This window comes from Phycodurus eques, chromosome 17, assembly GCF_024500275.1.
Source record: "Phycodurus eques isolate BA_2022a chromosome 17, UOR_Pequ_1.1, whole genome shotgun sequence".
Taxonomy (NCBI): domain Eukaryota; kingdom Metazoa; phylum Chordata; class Actinopteri; order Syngnathiformes; family Syngnathidae; genus Phycodurus; species Phycodurus eques.
In genome coordinates this window covers 16,138,781-16,154,160 of record NC_084541.1, presented here as the reverse complement: position 1 = coordinate 16,154,160, position 15,380 = coordinate 16,138,781, and the positions used below count along the sequence as shown (strand labels likewise).

The following is a 15,380-nucleotide window of genomic DNA, read 5'->3' as shown; positions in this document are numbered from 1 at the left end:
TAGATGAAAAACAAAAAAAAGTGTGATTTTAAAAGAATAAATTCGTATTATGTATCACAAAAAAAGAAAATCATAATCTTTGTTTCACAAGTTGTAATATGGCAAAAAAAAAGTCATACTGTCACAGGGTGCGGGGGATCTAATTGTTATGAGTCAAGAAAAAAAAAGTATGCTAATAATGCTGTTTTTTAATGAGGAAAAAATTACTGTGGTTTTTTTTCTTAATTAAAGATTTCAAATGTTACAGTTTAAGTTCATGAAGTTGAAAAAAGTAAAAAAAAACAATAACGGTGCAGTGTAATTTTACATGAAAAAGTAATTTTCTATAAAGAATTTGTAACATTACGAGGGTGAAAAAGTCAGAATATTACACAAAACCAAGTTGTAAAAAAAAAAAAAGAATAATAATTCTCATATTGTGTGTATTACGTAAAACAAAACGGAACAAAAATGAAGTCACGAGCTGAAACGTGTGCTCGTCCGTGTCTGCAGATTTCCCCAAAGATCAACAGTTGCTGGCGGCCCAGGCGGCCATCTTGCTGCTGCCCGACGAGAACCGCGAGGCGCTGCGCACGCTGCTCTTCTTCCTGCGCGACGTGGTGGCGAGCGTGGCCGAGAACCAGATGACGCCCACCAACGTCGCCGTGTGCCTCGCGCCGTCGCTCTTCCACCTCAACGCCGGCGCCGCCAGGTCACCTCGCATTCACATTTCATTGCTGACCTACGAAAACAGTGGATGTTTTACATTTGAGCTATATTGTTTACGAAGGTTTATGATGTATTTTATATTTGACTCCAGGAAACAACTGCTTTGAATAAAATCGGAGTACAGTATACAAGAAAAAGTCGTAATTTTCGGAGAATTATTATAATTATTATTTTTTTTTTTATTTTAAAGGTGTATTTTTACCAGAATTAAATTGTACTATAATCTGAAAAAAAGAAGTCATGAAGAATTTTATGAGAAAAAAGAGGAAACATTTCTTATGGTGAATAATGTTTTCATTTTATTATTAAAAACAAAAAAAAGCATAAAAAAGTCTATTTGACATGAATTGCATGATACTATTATGAGGGGGGGGGGGGGGGGGGAATAATAAAAAGTTGTAATTTTACATAAAAGGTCTTAATATCAAGAGAAAAAAATTGACATGGTCATAATTTTATGAACAAAAATAATTTTATGTGAAATCTTACTTGCACTATAACAGGGGAGGAAAAGTCAGTTTTATGTGGATAAAATAGTTTTAAACCAGAAGTCATCATTTTATGTTAAAAATAAGTTGGATTGTTATGAGGGAAAAAAAGTTGTCATTTTAATGTGACCAATGGCATAATTATACAAGAAATAATTTTTGTATAATAATAATTTAAACAAAAAGCACTATTAGGAGAGAAAGAAAGTATGTGAATATTTTACAAATAAAGCCCAAATAAAGTTTTCATTTTGATGTACTTTTATGAAAAAAAAAATATATTATTAGAAGAAAAACATCAATCATTTTATGAGAACAAATTAGGGATCGAAAATCGACCTTTCACATGAATAAAGTCGTAATTTATGAGAAACAGAAGTCAAACTTTTACATAAAAAGCCCTGATTTTGAAAATTGCCATTTTAATGTAAATCTTTTTTTTTTAAAATAAATTATAATTTTACATGAGTAAAGTTGGTAATTTTATAAACAAAAACAATTACATGATGTATTGTAATTATATGATGACAAAAGAAGTCATTTTGTCATAAAAAGTCCTAATTTAAAAAGTTTCTAAATCATTTCTTCATTTTATGAGGAATAATTCTTAATTTAAAAAAAAAAAAAAATCATAATTTTACATGAGTAAAATCATAATTTTATAAGGGAAAAAAAAATCCCCAAACTTTCTGCAATGTATGGTCAGCGACAACAACAATGTATTCCACTGGGCATCTTCAAACAAAGATCAAGATTAAAATTCCCATTTTACAAGTAACAATGTTAAAACAGAAGAAAAACGTGATCTCTTCTCCTTGTTCAAGTCCAGCAGGATTGAAGATTTGCTGGAGCGTCACTGACTTTTTTTTTTTTTTTTTTTTTTTGTCCTTTTCCTTGCGTGTTTTGGTTACAGATCGAGTCACAGAAAGTACAGTTTGGGCCGCCCGGACCAGCGCGACCTAAGCGAGAACCTGGCCGCCACGCAGGGCCTGGCTGACATGATCACGGAAGCTCAGAGACTTTTTGAGGTAGCTCCCAACAACCTTCGCAATCACAAATACACGAAAGAGCCTCCAGAACGTTCCTTTGAAATGTCCTCCCAATTAGATTCCGGAGTTTTGGCCGGCTTTGAGCCCGAGCTTTGCGGCTCCGACCGAGGAGCCGACCGGGGAAGAGCTGGAGGAGAAGCGGAGGAAACTCCAGCGGAGTACGCAGCTCCTCCTCAAGGAAGCCAGGGAGAAAAGCCGAGGCTGGGAGAGCCATCCTGCTCCCGAGCACGTGTCGCTGGCTGTCAAGAAGGTGCATTAGCCAGCTAGCGTTAGCAACTTTTTTTATGTACGGTTAGCTTGTTTGACCACCTCAATAGCTATACGCTAGTTTACGCTAAATGCGTCATACATACTATTATGAGTTAGCAGTTACAGTTAGCTAGTATGTTTTGATGTTAAATACAGTTAGCTAGTTTGAACTAAGATTATACAGTAAACCGTCGTTTATCGCAGGAGTTACGTTCCAGAGAACCCCTGCAGTAAATGAAATACGCTATTTAGTGACAATGCCAATTTGTGTACAGAGAGGCGCAAGTATTTTATTTGTCCGCTCGAGGTCGCCATCCACACGCACGACACGAGCACAAGACGTGTGCACTAACTACTTTTGCTCAAGTGAATCTCCTCAATTCACTTCAACGTAGGTCCTTGGCACCCACATACCGCAAGATGTTGACAAATCCCTACTTTTGTCAACAAGAGATTCCTCAACTCACTTCAACATAGCTCCTTGGCCCCAAGACGGCAGCAAAGCACTACTTTCTCCTCATTTCACTGCAGTTGTGCTTCGGGATGATGCGTGTGTTTTATTTTTACAGTTTAAGATATGACAATAGGCAATTGTACGCATTGTATTTGTTTAATTATTTAGTTTCGTTTGCGCACGCAGACGTGGGACGGCTGCCCGCTGTGGACGTGGCGCGGCTCGGTGGAGGTGGACGCCGCCCAGGAGGCTTTGCTCCACCGGCTCCTCGGGGAGCAGCGGCTGTGGGATCGCGGCGTGCAGCAGGCCGCCGTCATCCAGACCTTGCCCGAGCACGCCCACGTCTACCGTTACCTCCTCCGGGGCCGCGACGCCGGCCTGGCCTCCTGCCTGCCCCGGGAGCACCTGCTGCTCAGGTAAAAAAAAAAAAATAATAATTTTTTAAATATATATATATATACAACAATTTAAAAATGACTCGGAAAAGTGAAAGTCTGATTTAAAGTCTGTGGGAGTTTTTTTTTTTTTGTATTTGATTTTTTTCCGCGTGAATGAGGCTGATGAATATTTAATCCGGCCTGGAGTCAGATGAGATTTGACAGCGTGTGTGTGTTTGCTTTTGTCATCAGTTCGGGTTTTTTTGTCAGAGCGCAAGTGAACTCTGCGTTACCTCTGAGTCAGACACTTTTTTTGAAGAAGAAAAAAATAAAATTCTACATTTGAACGGCAGAATCACAAGGAAATCGTCAGAATGGGAAGCAAACGTCCAAACTGAATTTACAGTACACATGAATCATTGAGGCAGATGGATTTCAAACAGAACAGAAAATGATTTTACTTCAATACACGTGAAAGAAGATCATTTCGGATAATGGCAATCGGGAATAAAGTAAAACATTTCTGTCAAAAGGCCCATTGGAGGAACACGGACTCAATTCCCCGGATCCCTTTTCTCTTGCCAAAATGCATTTTCTGTGAAAAGGCTTATGAGCAGAACAAAAATGGCAACACAGTTTTATATTACTGATGACAATGTTCATATATTTGTAAATATGATATTTAAATATTGATAAACTTTCATGTCATAATAATCGTAAATAATTCAAAAGAATAAATGTTTTATTTGTTTTTTAATGTACTGTATTAATTTTTTAAATATTGCACCAAATGTGCTTTTAGAACGTGGCAGTCGGACGCGTCCGTCGGCCCGCTGTACGTGTCGTCCGTGTCCACGCAGCACCCCGAGGTGCCACCGGAGGGCGTCAGAGTGCAGACGCACGCTTGCCTCTACCTGCTGGAGCCCACGGCGGCAAGCAAGACACGCCTGACGCACTTGTGTCGAATTGACACCAGGTACGCACTTTAGAGCCCTTTTTTTCTCGCTCGTCACGTACAAGTACTTCTGCACACAACGGCCAACTCCAGTTCTTAGTTTTAGGCTTAAAAGTCAAGAAATTTACATTAAAAACAAATTTGGAGTCTAAGGCCTTACTCGCAGACCTGGGATCTCTTTTCTCTCGCTGAAGTGATGTAAAGTTCACAGTAGCAACGTGGAAGGCAAGTTTTAGGCTTACTTAACTACTTAAAAAAAAAAGTAGTTGTTGGCAGATCTGTGATCCCGTTTCTCTCACCGAAATGACAAAGTTGGTCTGCGCACAGTAGGAAGCTACTCCAGGTTCTTGTTTTAAGCTTAAAGACTTGTTCACACACACACACACACACGAAGTCAGCTTCAGAGCCTAAGGCCTCGCTTGCAGACCTGGGATCCCTTTTCTTTCACTGAAGTGACCTAAAGCTATCTTATGCAAATCAAGCTAGTAGTTTTAGGTGTAAAAGCCAAGACTCCTATCAAAAAGAATCACAGACCAGGCACAAATAAATATTCCGATTTAGAGCCTAAGGGCTTGTTGGCACACCTGGGATCCCTTTTCTCTCGCCAACGTTCAGCGTCACACGAACACCTCCAGCTAGTAGTTTGAAACTCCGCATCAAACTGACTTGACTTGCACCGGGTTGGAAAGGAAACTCATGAGCTCAAGCGTTTCATGTGTGATGCTCTAGGGGGCGCTCTCTGGCGTGGCACCGCAAAGTCAGCGGACATCGCATGGTCGCCGCTCTGCTGGCCATCAAAGCGTCCTTCCGAGGCCAGCACAAAGAGACCAGTATATGAGGACGCTTGTCGGCCAATTGGAGGGAAGCGGTTTTTCAAAAAGGTCTTCACACCCCCCAAAACTGCACAACTTATTCAAAAGACTCACGGGGACCTGTCATGAGCTTCCTGACATTATTTGCGATGGGAGTTTTCACTTCCCCCGATGAGGCTGAAATTCACAAGAAAAGCGACAAAAGGAGAGACGACAATTGTGCGGTCGTGGCGGAACGCAAACACAGGAAGTCGGGACGAGGACAAGAGCGGGAAGTCAACGGGGCAGGACCCGGATCGAACAACAGCGACATCTACCTCTCCACTTCCAGCTGAGAATTATGAGGAGAAATTTGTCTGAAAATTATTTACACAAACATATCCACGATTTTTACACATGGTTTTCAAATCCCAAAATATATCTGCATTTTCCCGCTAGCTCTCAATCAGCTATTTTATAGTCTATATCACAGGTGTCAAACAGGTGGCCCGGGGCCCAGATCCGGCCCACCACGTCATTTTAATTTACACTCCTGGTCTATATGCGCTCAATGGAGACAGCAATACCGCCGCCTAGCGGCTGAGAACGTGTGAATAGCTTCAAAACTGCGTGACCTTTGTCTAAAAAAAATAACCACAAACACAACATTGAAAAAAAAAATAAAAAATGTAAATCACACACATTTGTGGATCTAAAAAACGTGTAAATAATTTTGAGACAAATCTCTCCCCAAAGACAATTGACACTGACCCGAGTCGTCCGCCTGTCGGCGCTCCTCGTGGGATGCGGCTCGAGAAGTGCGCCAGAAAATGAATCAAACCTTATTTAATGTAACTGAAAGTGGTATTTAAGATTTGCAGTGTGTAAGGGTGTAAGTGATCAGAGCCACGAGTCTGATTAAAGTTTTATTTCTCTCTGAGAACCTGCGTCTTGTCTTTTTAAAAGGGAAAATGCAGCAAAATTGAAGGAGGAAACCGCAACAGAATTAAATGAGAAAACAACCATTTTAAAGCAGAAAACAGTATTTAAAGGGGGGAACACACTTAAAACAACAAACAACCTATTTAAAGGGGAAAACAAGCAATTCAAAAGAGAAAACGAGTTTAATAAAGATGTCAGTCACACGGCGCATCAAAACAAGTCACCTCTGTTGTCAGACTTGCGACACCCACTCTTGCTCATTGCATACATTTCCATATATCTCGATTTCATCCGAGATGAGACGTTTTAATCTCTCCACGCCAGAGACGACAAGTCGGGGGAAATAAATCATTAGAAAAATAAAAAGACTTTTCATGGCGAAGGACGAGCGTGGCTGTGGAGAAACACTTTTGATGACGAATATGAGGAAGAACAAGAGCACAGGGGAAAAAAAGAAAAAAAGAAGGCGGGCTGATTTGAAGCTCACTGGAATTTTCTTTAGATTTTGTCGTGTGGCGCATAGCACAGGTTGAAGTGACACAGTGGACTACTGCAAAAAACTAAAAAATCTATTCTAACCCAACTCGTTGAAGGCCTGGCGTACTTTTTAGTCCCTCGGTTAGGATTTGGCCACAAATAACCTCGTCATAGAATGCGTCATGACCAAAATGTCACGCTACGCTAACACTTACGTTCTGCGGCTACGCTAACGAGACAGCATATAGTCCCTGACTCCATTAACATTTATAGCCCATCTATGTATGCCAGTATACCTAGTATATGTATAATTTGTATTTACAAAAAACTACATAAATAAAAAATACAGATGTCTACATTTGTATGTTAGCATTGTTTGCAGTTTGGCACATAACTCTTTCACATGAAAAAAAAATGCTATGCTAACAAGCAAGTGTAACTTTCCAATGTTTCATTTAACAACTTTCCATTAAAGTCAAACTATGAATGCTATGCTGTCCGCAGGTTACCACAGAAGTGTAACTTGTTTTTATTAGCATTTAGCACCAGGAAAGTGTAGCTTCCCAATGTCTACAACAACCTTCGTAAAAAATCAACCTACTTAAGCTATGCCAGTGATGTTCAAAAGTGTGGCACGACGAGTACCACTAGTGGTACGCAAAAGAATTACTGAATTAAATGTTCATCATGTCACAGTGACTTCAACTTTTTTTTCCAATCCAGTACACTACATTTCTTAAGTACAGTTCAGTTATATTTAACTTGTACGTGAAATAGTTTCACATAATCTTGAACTGCTTATTTTCAAACATTTATGAAGGTGCAATTACATTTAACTTTTAACTAAAAATAGATTTCGCGGTGGGGGGAATACCGTGACCCAGCGGTTACCTCGAACAACAAAGGGGTAGGTTCCGCCCGCAAAATTTGCAAATAGATGATTCTGCAAATGCACGGGCCTTTACTGTAATGCTTTTTAATATTACAATGCTAACGGTAACGCATTCATATTTTTTAAGATTACAACACTTGTACTTTTTAACATTACAGTCCACCCATTGCTCCTAATGCTCAAGTACATACGTAATTTAAGTACTGCCAGTGTTGAAGAAGGGGAAGAAGAAAAATAATCGATTACTGGCCAGCAGAGTGTTCCATATCAGCTTTTTAATTAAAAAAAATAATAATATGAACATGATGCTAAGGTGAGTTCATGATCATATCGGGTGGCGGTAATGGAAAAGTACAGCCGACGCCATCACATCCTCTGCACGGGGTTGATGCCGAGGATGTCGAAGCCTTTGGCCATGACGGCTGCGGTGGCTTCGCAGAGCAACATTCGCCACATATTCACTTTCACCACCTCACCTGCAATTAAAGAAGATTTTTATTTTATTAATTATTATTTTTTTTTTTTTAATGGGGCAACTTTGAGGCCCCCAAACATGAGAGGCTCCTTCGCACCAGGCCCGAATAGAAGAATCCCGCGGGGGGTTTGCAAGTATATTGATTAGCCCTGCGGTGCTAATGGGGAATTAGCATAATTAAACAGCTTTAAGCCCTAAGTGCTAACACTCCAGCAAAGATGACGCAACATTTACTGCCGAGTTTCCTTGAAACCAGAAGATTAGTCGTGTTAGTCTGCATGTGAGCGTCTGTGCTTGAGTTGTGGCCTACAGCAGCGCCATGCGAGTGTTCTCATTTACTATTTGTGCATTTGATTTTTTTGTCCCTGTTGTATGGAAAGCCGTTTGAGCATGTATTCCATACCTTTGGCAACTAGCTGAAGGTCCAAGTACTAGTATGCTCTTTGTCCTCACTAGTAAGACAATTCAGCGCACTAGTAGAATGACTGTGTCTCACTAGTAATGTTTCTTCCTAGTATTTGTCCCGCTTTGGTCCTACTAGTTGTACCATAAGTTGAAAAATATATAAAATAAAAGCTCAAACAGCTTTCCATATGCTACTAGTATATGCTATTAATGCATGACTACATGCAACTAGTAGGACATTTCTGGAAAATGGTAGAATAACTTTGAAATACTAGTAGGACAACTGCATGTTACTAGTGAGGCAAAACTGGGCACTAGTTGACAACTGCCTACTACTAGTGACAAAATTTTACTAGTTAATATACAGCACTTCACGTGTACCACTAGTAGCGCACACATGTCAACTAGTGCTCAATTTTGCCTCACTAGTAACATGGAGTTGTCCTACTAGTGTGCAGAAATGTCATGCGGTTGTGGAAAAACTGAAGGTTACTAGTAAGAGACAGTTGTTCTACTAGTGCACCCTAGTCATTCTACCAGTGGGCTGAATTGTCCTACGAGCACGGATAAAGAGTGCATTATTACAAGGGCTTCAAGCTGGATTATCAAGGATATTGAATAAAAGGGCAAACTGCTTTCCATATACTAGTGTGTGACTACATGCAACTAGTAGTACATTTCTTCACACTAGTAGGACGACTGTGGTGTGCTAGTAAGACGACTACAAATTACTACTGAGGCTAAACTGTGCGCAGTGTAGTTATAAGACTAGTTTACCAAAGTTGTCCTACTAGTGTGTGGAAATGTCATACAGTCGTTGCAAAAGTTTCCGAGTAAGACAGCAGTTGCACTAGTGCGCCGTTGCGGTCGCTTGTTACCCGTGTGTCGGTCCTTCTCCACGCAGTAGCAGCTGTCGTAGAACTCGGTGAAGGTGGTGGCCAGCTCGTAGAGGTAATCGCACAGCGTGTGCAGCAGCAGGTCGTCCAGAATCTTCTGCAGGATCTCGGGGAAGCGTAAGATGCACTTGCCCAGCTTCCACTCCTTGTCGTGCTCCAGGAGGACCTCGGTGGTCTCGGCCGCCTTCCTCAAGGACGCCTTGTCCACGTTGGCCAGACGGGCGATGGAGCTGAGGGCGCGAGAGGGAACGCGGGCGGTCCGGCGGGCGGCTACGATGGGGGCGGACGTACGCCGGGGCGCTTACCGGATGCGGGTGAAGGCGTAGAGGAGATACGCCGCCGTGTTGCCGCGGTCGTCCAGCATCTTGTCGAAGGAGAAGACGTAGTCGTTGATGCGGTTGTGCGACAGGTCGGCGTATTTGATGCAGCCGAACGCCACGGAGCGCTGGGCCTTCGTCAGCTCCTCCGGCGTCAAAACCTGCAACGCAAGGCAAATGCCGGTTGTTTGACTTCACAAAATGTGCAGAGTATGAAGCGCTGTGAACATTATCTGAACTGTCCTCTGAACACCTACTAAACAAAGATTGATGAGCTAACTTTGCTCGGCTGGGGAACCTCACTCCATTCCATTAACCCTTCTTACACAGCTTGGATTTTTCTGCCTGTTTTCTCACACTCGTAAAGCTCTGAAGACACCAACATTGTTAGGAAGCAGATGAATTGATGAGCTTACTTCACCAGCCAGGGGAACCTCACTCCGTTCATTGTTATTATATTTTTTTCCGCCTGTTTTCTAAGTAGGCCCACACTTGTAGCGAAACCTCTGAAGACACTTTCGTTTTTTAAGAACATTTCACAAATTCATGTGCTAACTGCGCCAGCCTCGGGAACCGCACTCTATTCACACCTTTTACAGCGTTTGGATTTTTCGACCTCTTTCTGCCTCTAACGCTCGGCAGACACTGACGTTGTTAGGAAGTGATGGCGTTAACTTTACCCTCCTTGGGAACCACACTCCATTCAAACCTTTTACACAGCCTAGATTTTACAGCTTTTTCCCTTGGCTCTGGAAGGAGCCTTTCACACCTTGTCACGCTCTTTCTCCTTAAGTTTGTCCATGGATCGCTTCAGTCCCTCGTCCAGCAGGTCCATCAACCTCACAGTGTCGCCAGAGCGAGTCTTAAACTTCTTCCTGGGGTGGGGGGGAGACGACGACAAAAATGCAGGTTAGTCATCAAAACAAACCTCCTCGCTCAGCTTAGCTACAACTGTCCTGTCTGGATGCTTGACTGGAGCAGGACGCTCCAAAATGACAGCTATCACCACCAGTTATTCACATCACCCTTTAATTTTTGGCACGTGAACAGTGTGTACTGTTAGCATGCTGGAACCGAATTCTCCATCCACTCTACAGACAACAGTTCTGTCTTACTTGTCTTCTCCCAGCACCACTCCAAATCCGGCGTGCTCTATCCTGGTCACCTGGGGGTCGTACCATCCGATCATCTTGGCGGCGGCGAACACCACCTGGAAGTGTGTACCCTGAAATAATAATAATGTTTAAAAAACATGGATCTTTTTTCTTTTGTAAATTTGTTAATTCCCACTCCACCAATCATTGCTTGGTGATCCCACCTGCCCGCTGTCCGTCACATAGACGATGAGGTCAGCCTTTTCGTCAAAAATGCGCTGGCGCACGGCGGCCAGGTCCGACGTGTCGTACGTGTAGCCGCCGTCCGACTTGACGACGGTGAGCGGGATGGACTGACCCGGGGCGAAGACGATCTTGCGGCCCTCGTCCAGCTCCGTCAGGCCTGGTGGCATTGAGAGGCGGAAATATTCAAAAGACGGGGAGAGACAAGTGAGAAAAAATAAGTCCAGAAATGAATGCGGAAGCATTGCTCCCTAGTGGCCAACTTGCACCACTGCAAACAGCACAGAGTTTTTTTTATTTTACTTCAAGTGCCTGAAAACTCACCAGTGATATGGATGGAATATTGATTTTAGGGGAGCCCCCTGGAAAGCAGACCCCAAGACTTTGACCAACTGTGCCCAATTAAAAACCCGGTTCTCACCTTTCTCGTCAAACTCCTTCACCACCTCCATCATCATGTCCTGGTAGAAGGACTCCCCCCGCTCGATGATGTTCACGTCCAGGCAGTCGTAAACCTTCTGGAACTCTGAAAGGCACGCCAACGTTAGCGGCGTCCACCCTGGACTGATGGCCAGACAGACAGACAAATGCCCGTTCGCGCTCGCATTCAAACCACATTGAGTCTTCAATTCATTTTGGAATTAATATGACAATAAGCGCGAAAACACAATAAAAGACAATAAATTAAAAAAACGCGACTAAGTGGGATTTTCGCACATAGCGGGTGAGGTTCCCTTCAAAAATCCACAAATAGGCAACGTCTGTCTCCTCCATGCAAGTATTTTCATTCTGTACTTGTGCGTTGGTTGGACTCTTTGTGCCGTTCAATAAATGGCTAAAAGTGCATTGGCAATTATTCTTATTTTTTTATATACAATTGAGCGGCGGCATATCTGAAGCTCACTCATAACTTTAATTTATGCTTGCAACACAAAACTATTAATAATCACTGACTACGCGAACATTCATGACAGGACTAACTTGTAAGTTGGGGCACTTGGAAGTCAACGTCCCACTGTGACCGATTGCTTATTCTGACCTTCCGTGGTTAAGACGATAAGAATTAAAGCGTCACCTTTCCTGGAGACGTCACAGATGAGCTTCCAAGCTTTGATGAAGTCGGGTTCTTTACTCTGCAACCGGACCACGCACTGATACGCTCGCTTCTTGAAGTCCTCGTCCTCGTCGAAACGCTTCTTGGACTCCTGGAGGAGAAGATGGCCGATTATTCGGGTCTGGTTGAGATTTCTTTTTATTTATTTTTTTAATGGAAGACCAACTTTGTAGAAGGCTTGCAGGTCTCCGATGGGGGGCGACACTGTCAGGTAGTTTGGGAATTTATCCTGCAGGTGTGCGATGAGCATGCCGAACTGTGTGCCCCAGTCGCCGACGTGGTTCAGCCTGAGGAGAAGCCAACAAACATCATCAGGAAATCGCTTACATTGAATATGCTAATTCCAGTAACTGCAATACTAACACAGAGGAACCTGCAAAGTCCATGTTCTCGTTCCAGAGTAAAAGTACCCCACTTACCGGGATAGAATCCAAATTGTAACGGGATTTCCAGATTGGACTTTTGAGGTTCTTCTGCATTATATGTAAAAACCACGGTACCACTTGCACCCACCTGAGCACGTCGTAGCCCAAGAACTCAAACAGTCGAGACATGCTCTCGCCGATGATGGTGGAGCGCAGGTGGCCCACGTGCATCTCCTTGGCGATGTTGGGCGACGAAAAGTCCACCACCACCTAAACAACACACACACAAGGTAGGATTTAAAGGTGGTGGAGGTACTGGTGGTGGTGGTGGTGGGTTGGAGGGTGTAGTTACCCTCTTCCTGGAGGCGAGCGGAGGCGGCTGCACGCCGTTGACCAGAAGGTTGCTCAACAGCCTGGACACAAACGATCGCTTCAGGTGGATGTTGATGAAGCCTGGACAAGCAAGCGAGAGGTTAAATTTTCCGTTCGTGTCAACGGGAGTCTGACGAATGTTTGGAAAGCAGTTGGAAAAAAATGAAACGAAAAGAAAATGCGCGTGAGCCGCTCGGGATGACTTTCATACCTGGTCCTGCGATTTCCGTCTTCTGGAAGAGTTCGTTTTCCGGAATGTTCTGAATGATCTTCTCGGCGATGTCCCTCGGGTTGACTTTCATGCCTTTTGCCTTCAACATCTGCCAACGGAGAGAAAGTAAAATTCAAGTCACGTGTGCTAAACTAACACTAGTTGCTGAAAGTGTTCTAAAAGGCTAATGATTCCCCGCTACCTGTGCCATGGCCATGGCGCTGTTGCACTGGTAGTCTCCAAACTTGGCCTGCTGGTTGGGCGTGACGGAGAGCGGCGGGCTGTCCAGCTCGGGGCAGGAGGCTCGGATGGCCTGGCCGAAAATGTCCTGCAGCCGCTGGTTGATGTTCATCATGGCGGTCCCGCAGTGGGGAGCGTCCTCCTGCAGACTCTACGGACACATGCAGCGACAGCCTCGTTAATGTTCGATTATTTTGATTATTTTTTTTATTTTTTATTAATCAACTCAGGGATTTTCTTTCGTATTGTATTTTTTTTAATGCGCACGTCTTTGTAGTTTCACTACTCAGCTGTAATGATTGTCAACTGCATTTTAATTTAATACAAACCTACAACATTATGTATTAAATATGATTAATCTAATAGAATAACTACAGATTTGACTAATATTCATTAAATGTAATAAATTTATATTTGATACACATGTATTTTATTATTAGATTTTCTTATCGTTTTGTTTAGTAAATGTTTATGAAAACATTGCATATTACATTTAACAAATTTAATTTTATACAAAACATTTTAATTCAATATCTTCATTTTATTTCATAAAGGCACATTTATTTTTAAATGAACTTAACATTTATGTACAGTGGTCCCTGAGTAGTTGCGATTCGCTACTGTTTTTTTAACCTAGCCTCCATTATTTGCTAAAAATAAAACAATTATTACTTTGGCGCCATCTTGTGGCATCTTGATGTCAGGGAACTATGGTGAAGTGAGTTGAGGACGCATGCCAGCATCTTGTGGCGTCAATAGGCAATTATAAACCTTTTTGGGGTGTATCAATTACTTCTGGACTTTCGCTATTTGCAGCAAGGGACTGCAAAACAATATAAAAAAAATATTATACATTGTAATAATAACTGCCAAAAAAAATTTCTTTTCAAATGGATAACATTTGTAACTTATGTAACTTTAATTGAAACAAAATAGACATTTTTTTTCTACTTTTGTAAATAAATTATATTAAATGAATACACGGATTTAACAATTTTTCCATTTTATGTAACAAATAGTTTTGAAAAACTACAAACATTGTGTGTAATTTGTCAAATGTCATTTATAAATTGATGTGACTGACTAAATACTTGATACTGAATGCATTTTAAACAATAAAAAATATCTAACAACTTTTGGGAGTTTTCCAAGCGTCCCCTCACCCTCTTGAGGATGTTGAGGCGATACTGCAGCCTGCTGTTCTCCTCTCGCAGCTCATCCAGACGACAAGATGGATTCAACCTCTGCGGATTCTTCAGAACCTCAAGTTCAGCGGAGAGACTTTGGATCTCGCACTCCTGGAACAAAACATTGCAATCACATAATCACAGCATGGGAACCATAAATGAACTGTTTATTAAGGCGTCGCCAGGAAGTTACGTGATCATAAAGGACATTTTAATCCGTTTTATTGAGGCGAAGAACAAATCAAAGTGTATCAGATTGAAAACAAAAGTCCAATTGTGTCAGTGACAAGCAATTAAAATAGCACAGTGGTGACATATTTGGCAATAAAAACGCCTTCAAATGGAAACGTTGACACAGCCATACAGTACTGTATACATGAAGTAGTACATCAAAGTTTGTATGTCATAGTTTTGACTGCTAGATGGCACTAAATTCATTTGAAATCAAGACAGAGCTCAACAAGACTTCGTTCACATAAAGTGTCATTTAAGAAGGCCCGCGACAGTAGCCACAGTTACACTACTTACAGAGGAACACTTAATATTAATGTGTATAATATAGCTGTGTGGACAATTCGGCGGAGGAATTTGATGCCAATTACAAAGTTCAAGCTTAGAAATAAAAGAGAAAATTGGTGAGCGTGCCGTTACAAATCGCGACGAGGCGGGATGAAGCGACCGCCAAACCGACCGCAATATACTTATTTTCACATTAAATCAAGAAACTCTTTACTAAAATATTAACACCGAATTTGAGAGGTACAAAATCATATCCCATATATTGACTCGCATGCCTAATAACATATTCATTTTAGGATTTTAGAAAGCAATATGCTTGTTTCGGTCAAATCTGCTTCGAGCTACCTGGCTGTCATTCATGGACACGTTGAGCCGGTATGAGCTTTGACTTGGCTACCTCCGTCCCAGCGGGGGCTTACCTGCTTCTGCAGCCGCGTCGTGTACTCGGTCATACGGTCTGCGTCCATTCCGAACCACTCAGCGAGTACGTGGAACCAGAGCGTACACAGTTTAGCCGCGTGGCTGATGAAAGAGTTGACAACTTTTTCAGCTTCACTTCC

General features: G+C 42.2%; 2 protein-coding genes across 2 annotated transcripts in view; one reads left to right on the top strand and one right to left on the bottom strand.

Moving 5' to 3' along the window:
• si:dkeyp-23e4.3 (rho GTPase-activating protein 7) overlaps positions 1-6,057 on the top strand; it is a 22,635-nt gene extending 16,578 nt beyond the window's left edge. The window contains exons 12-17 of the mRNA XM_061702048.1: positions 493-691; positions 2,110-2,224; positions 2,304-2,495; positions 3,135-3,364; positions 4,128-4,301; positions 5,010-6,057. Coding sequence (XP_061558032.1) covers positions 493-691; positions 2,110-2,224; positions 2,304-2,495; positions 3,135-3,364; positions 4,128-4,301; positions 5,010-5,118 — 1,019 coding nt within the window. The 3' untranslated portion in view covers positions 5,119-6,057. The remainder of the gene's footprint in view (positions 1-492; positions 692-2,109; positions 2,225-2,303; positions 2,496-3,134; positions 3,365-4,127; positions 4,302-5,009) is intronic.
• Positions 6,002-15,380, bottom strand: rars1 (arginyl-tRNA synthetase 1). Its single transcript, XM_061702049.1, has 15 exons — positions 15,240-15,380; positions 14,278-14,412; positions 13,077-13,265; positions 12,875-12,983; positions 12,644-12,744; positions 12,440-12,561; positions 12,093-12,213; positions 11,888-12,017; positions 11,234-11,338; positions 10,794-10,972; positions 10,591-10,700; positions 10,245-10,350; positions 9,464-9,636; positions 9,141-9,388; positions 6,002-7,858 (listed from the first exon to the last, which is right to left on the bottom strand). The coding sequence occupies exons 1-15, from the start codon at positions 15,285-15,287 to the stop codon at positions 7,749-7,751; spliced, it is 1,986 nt and encodes a 661-aa protein (XP_061558033.1). The 5' UTR covers positions 15,288-15,380; the 3' UTR covers positions 6,002-7,748.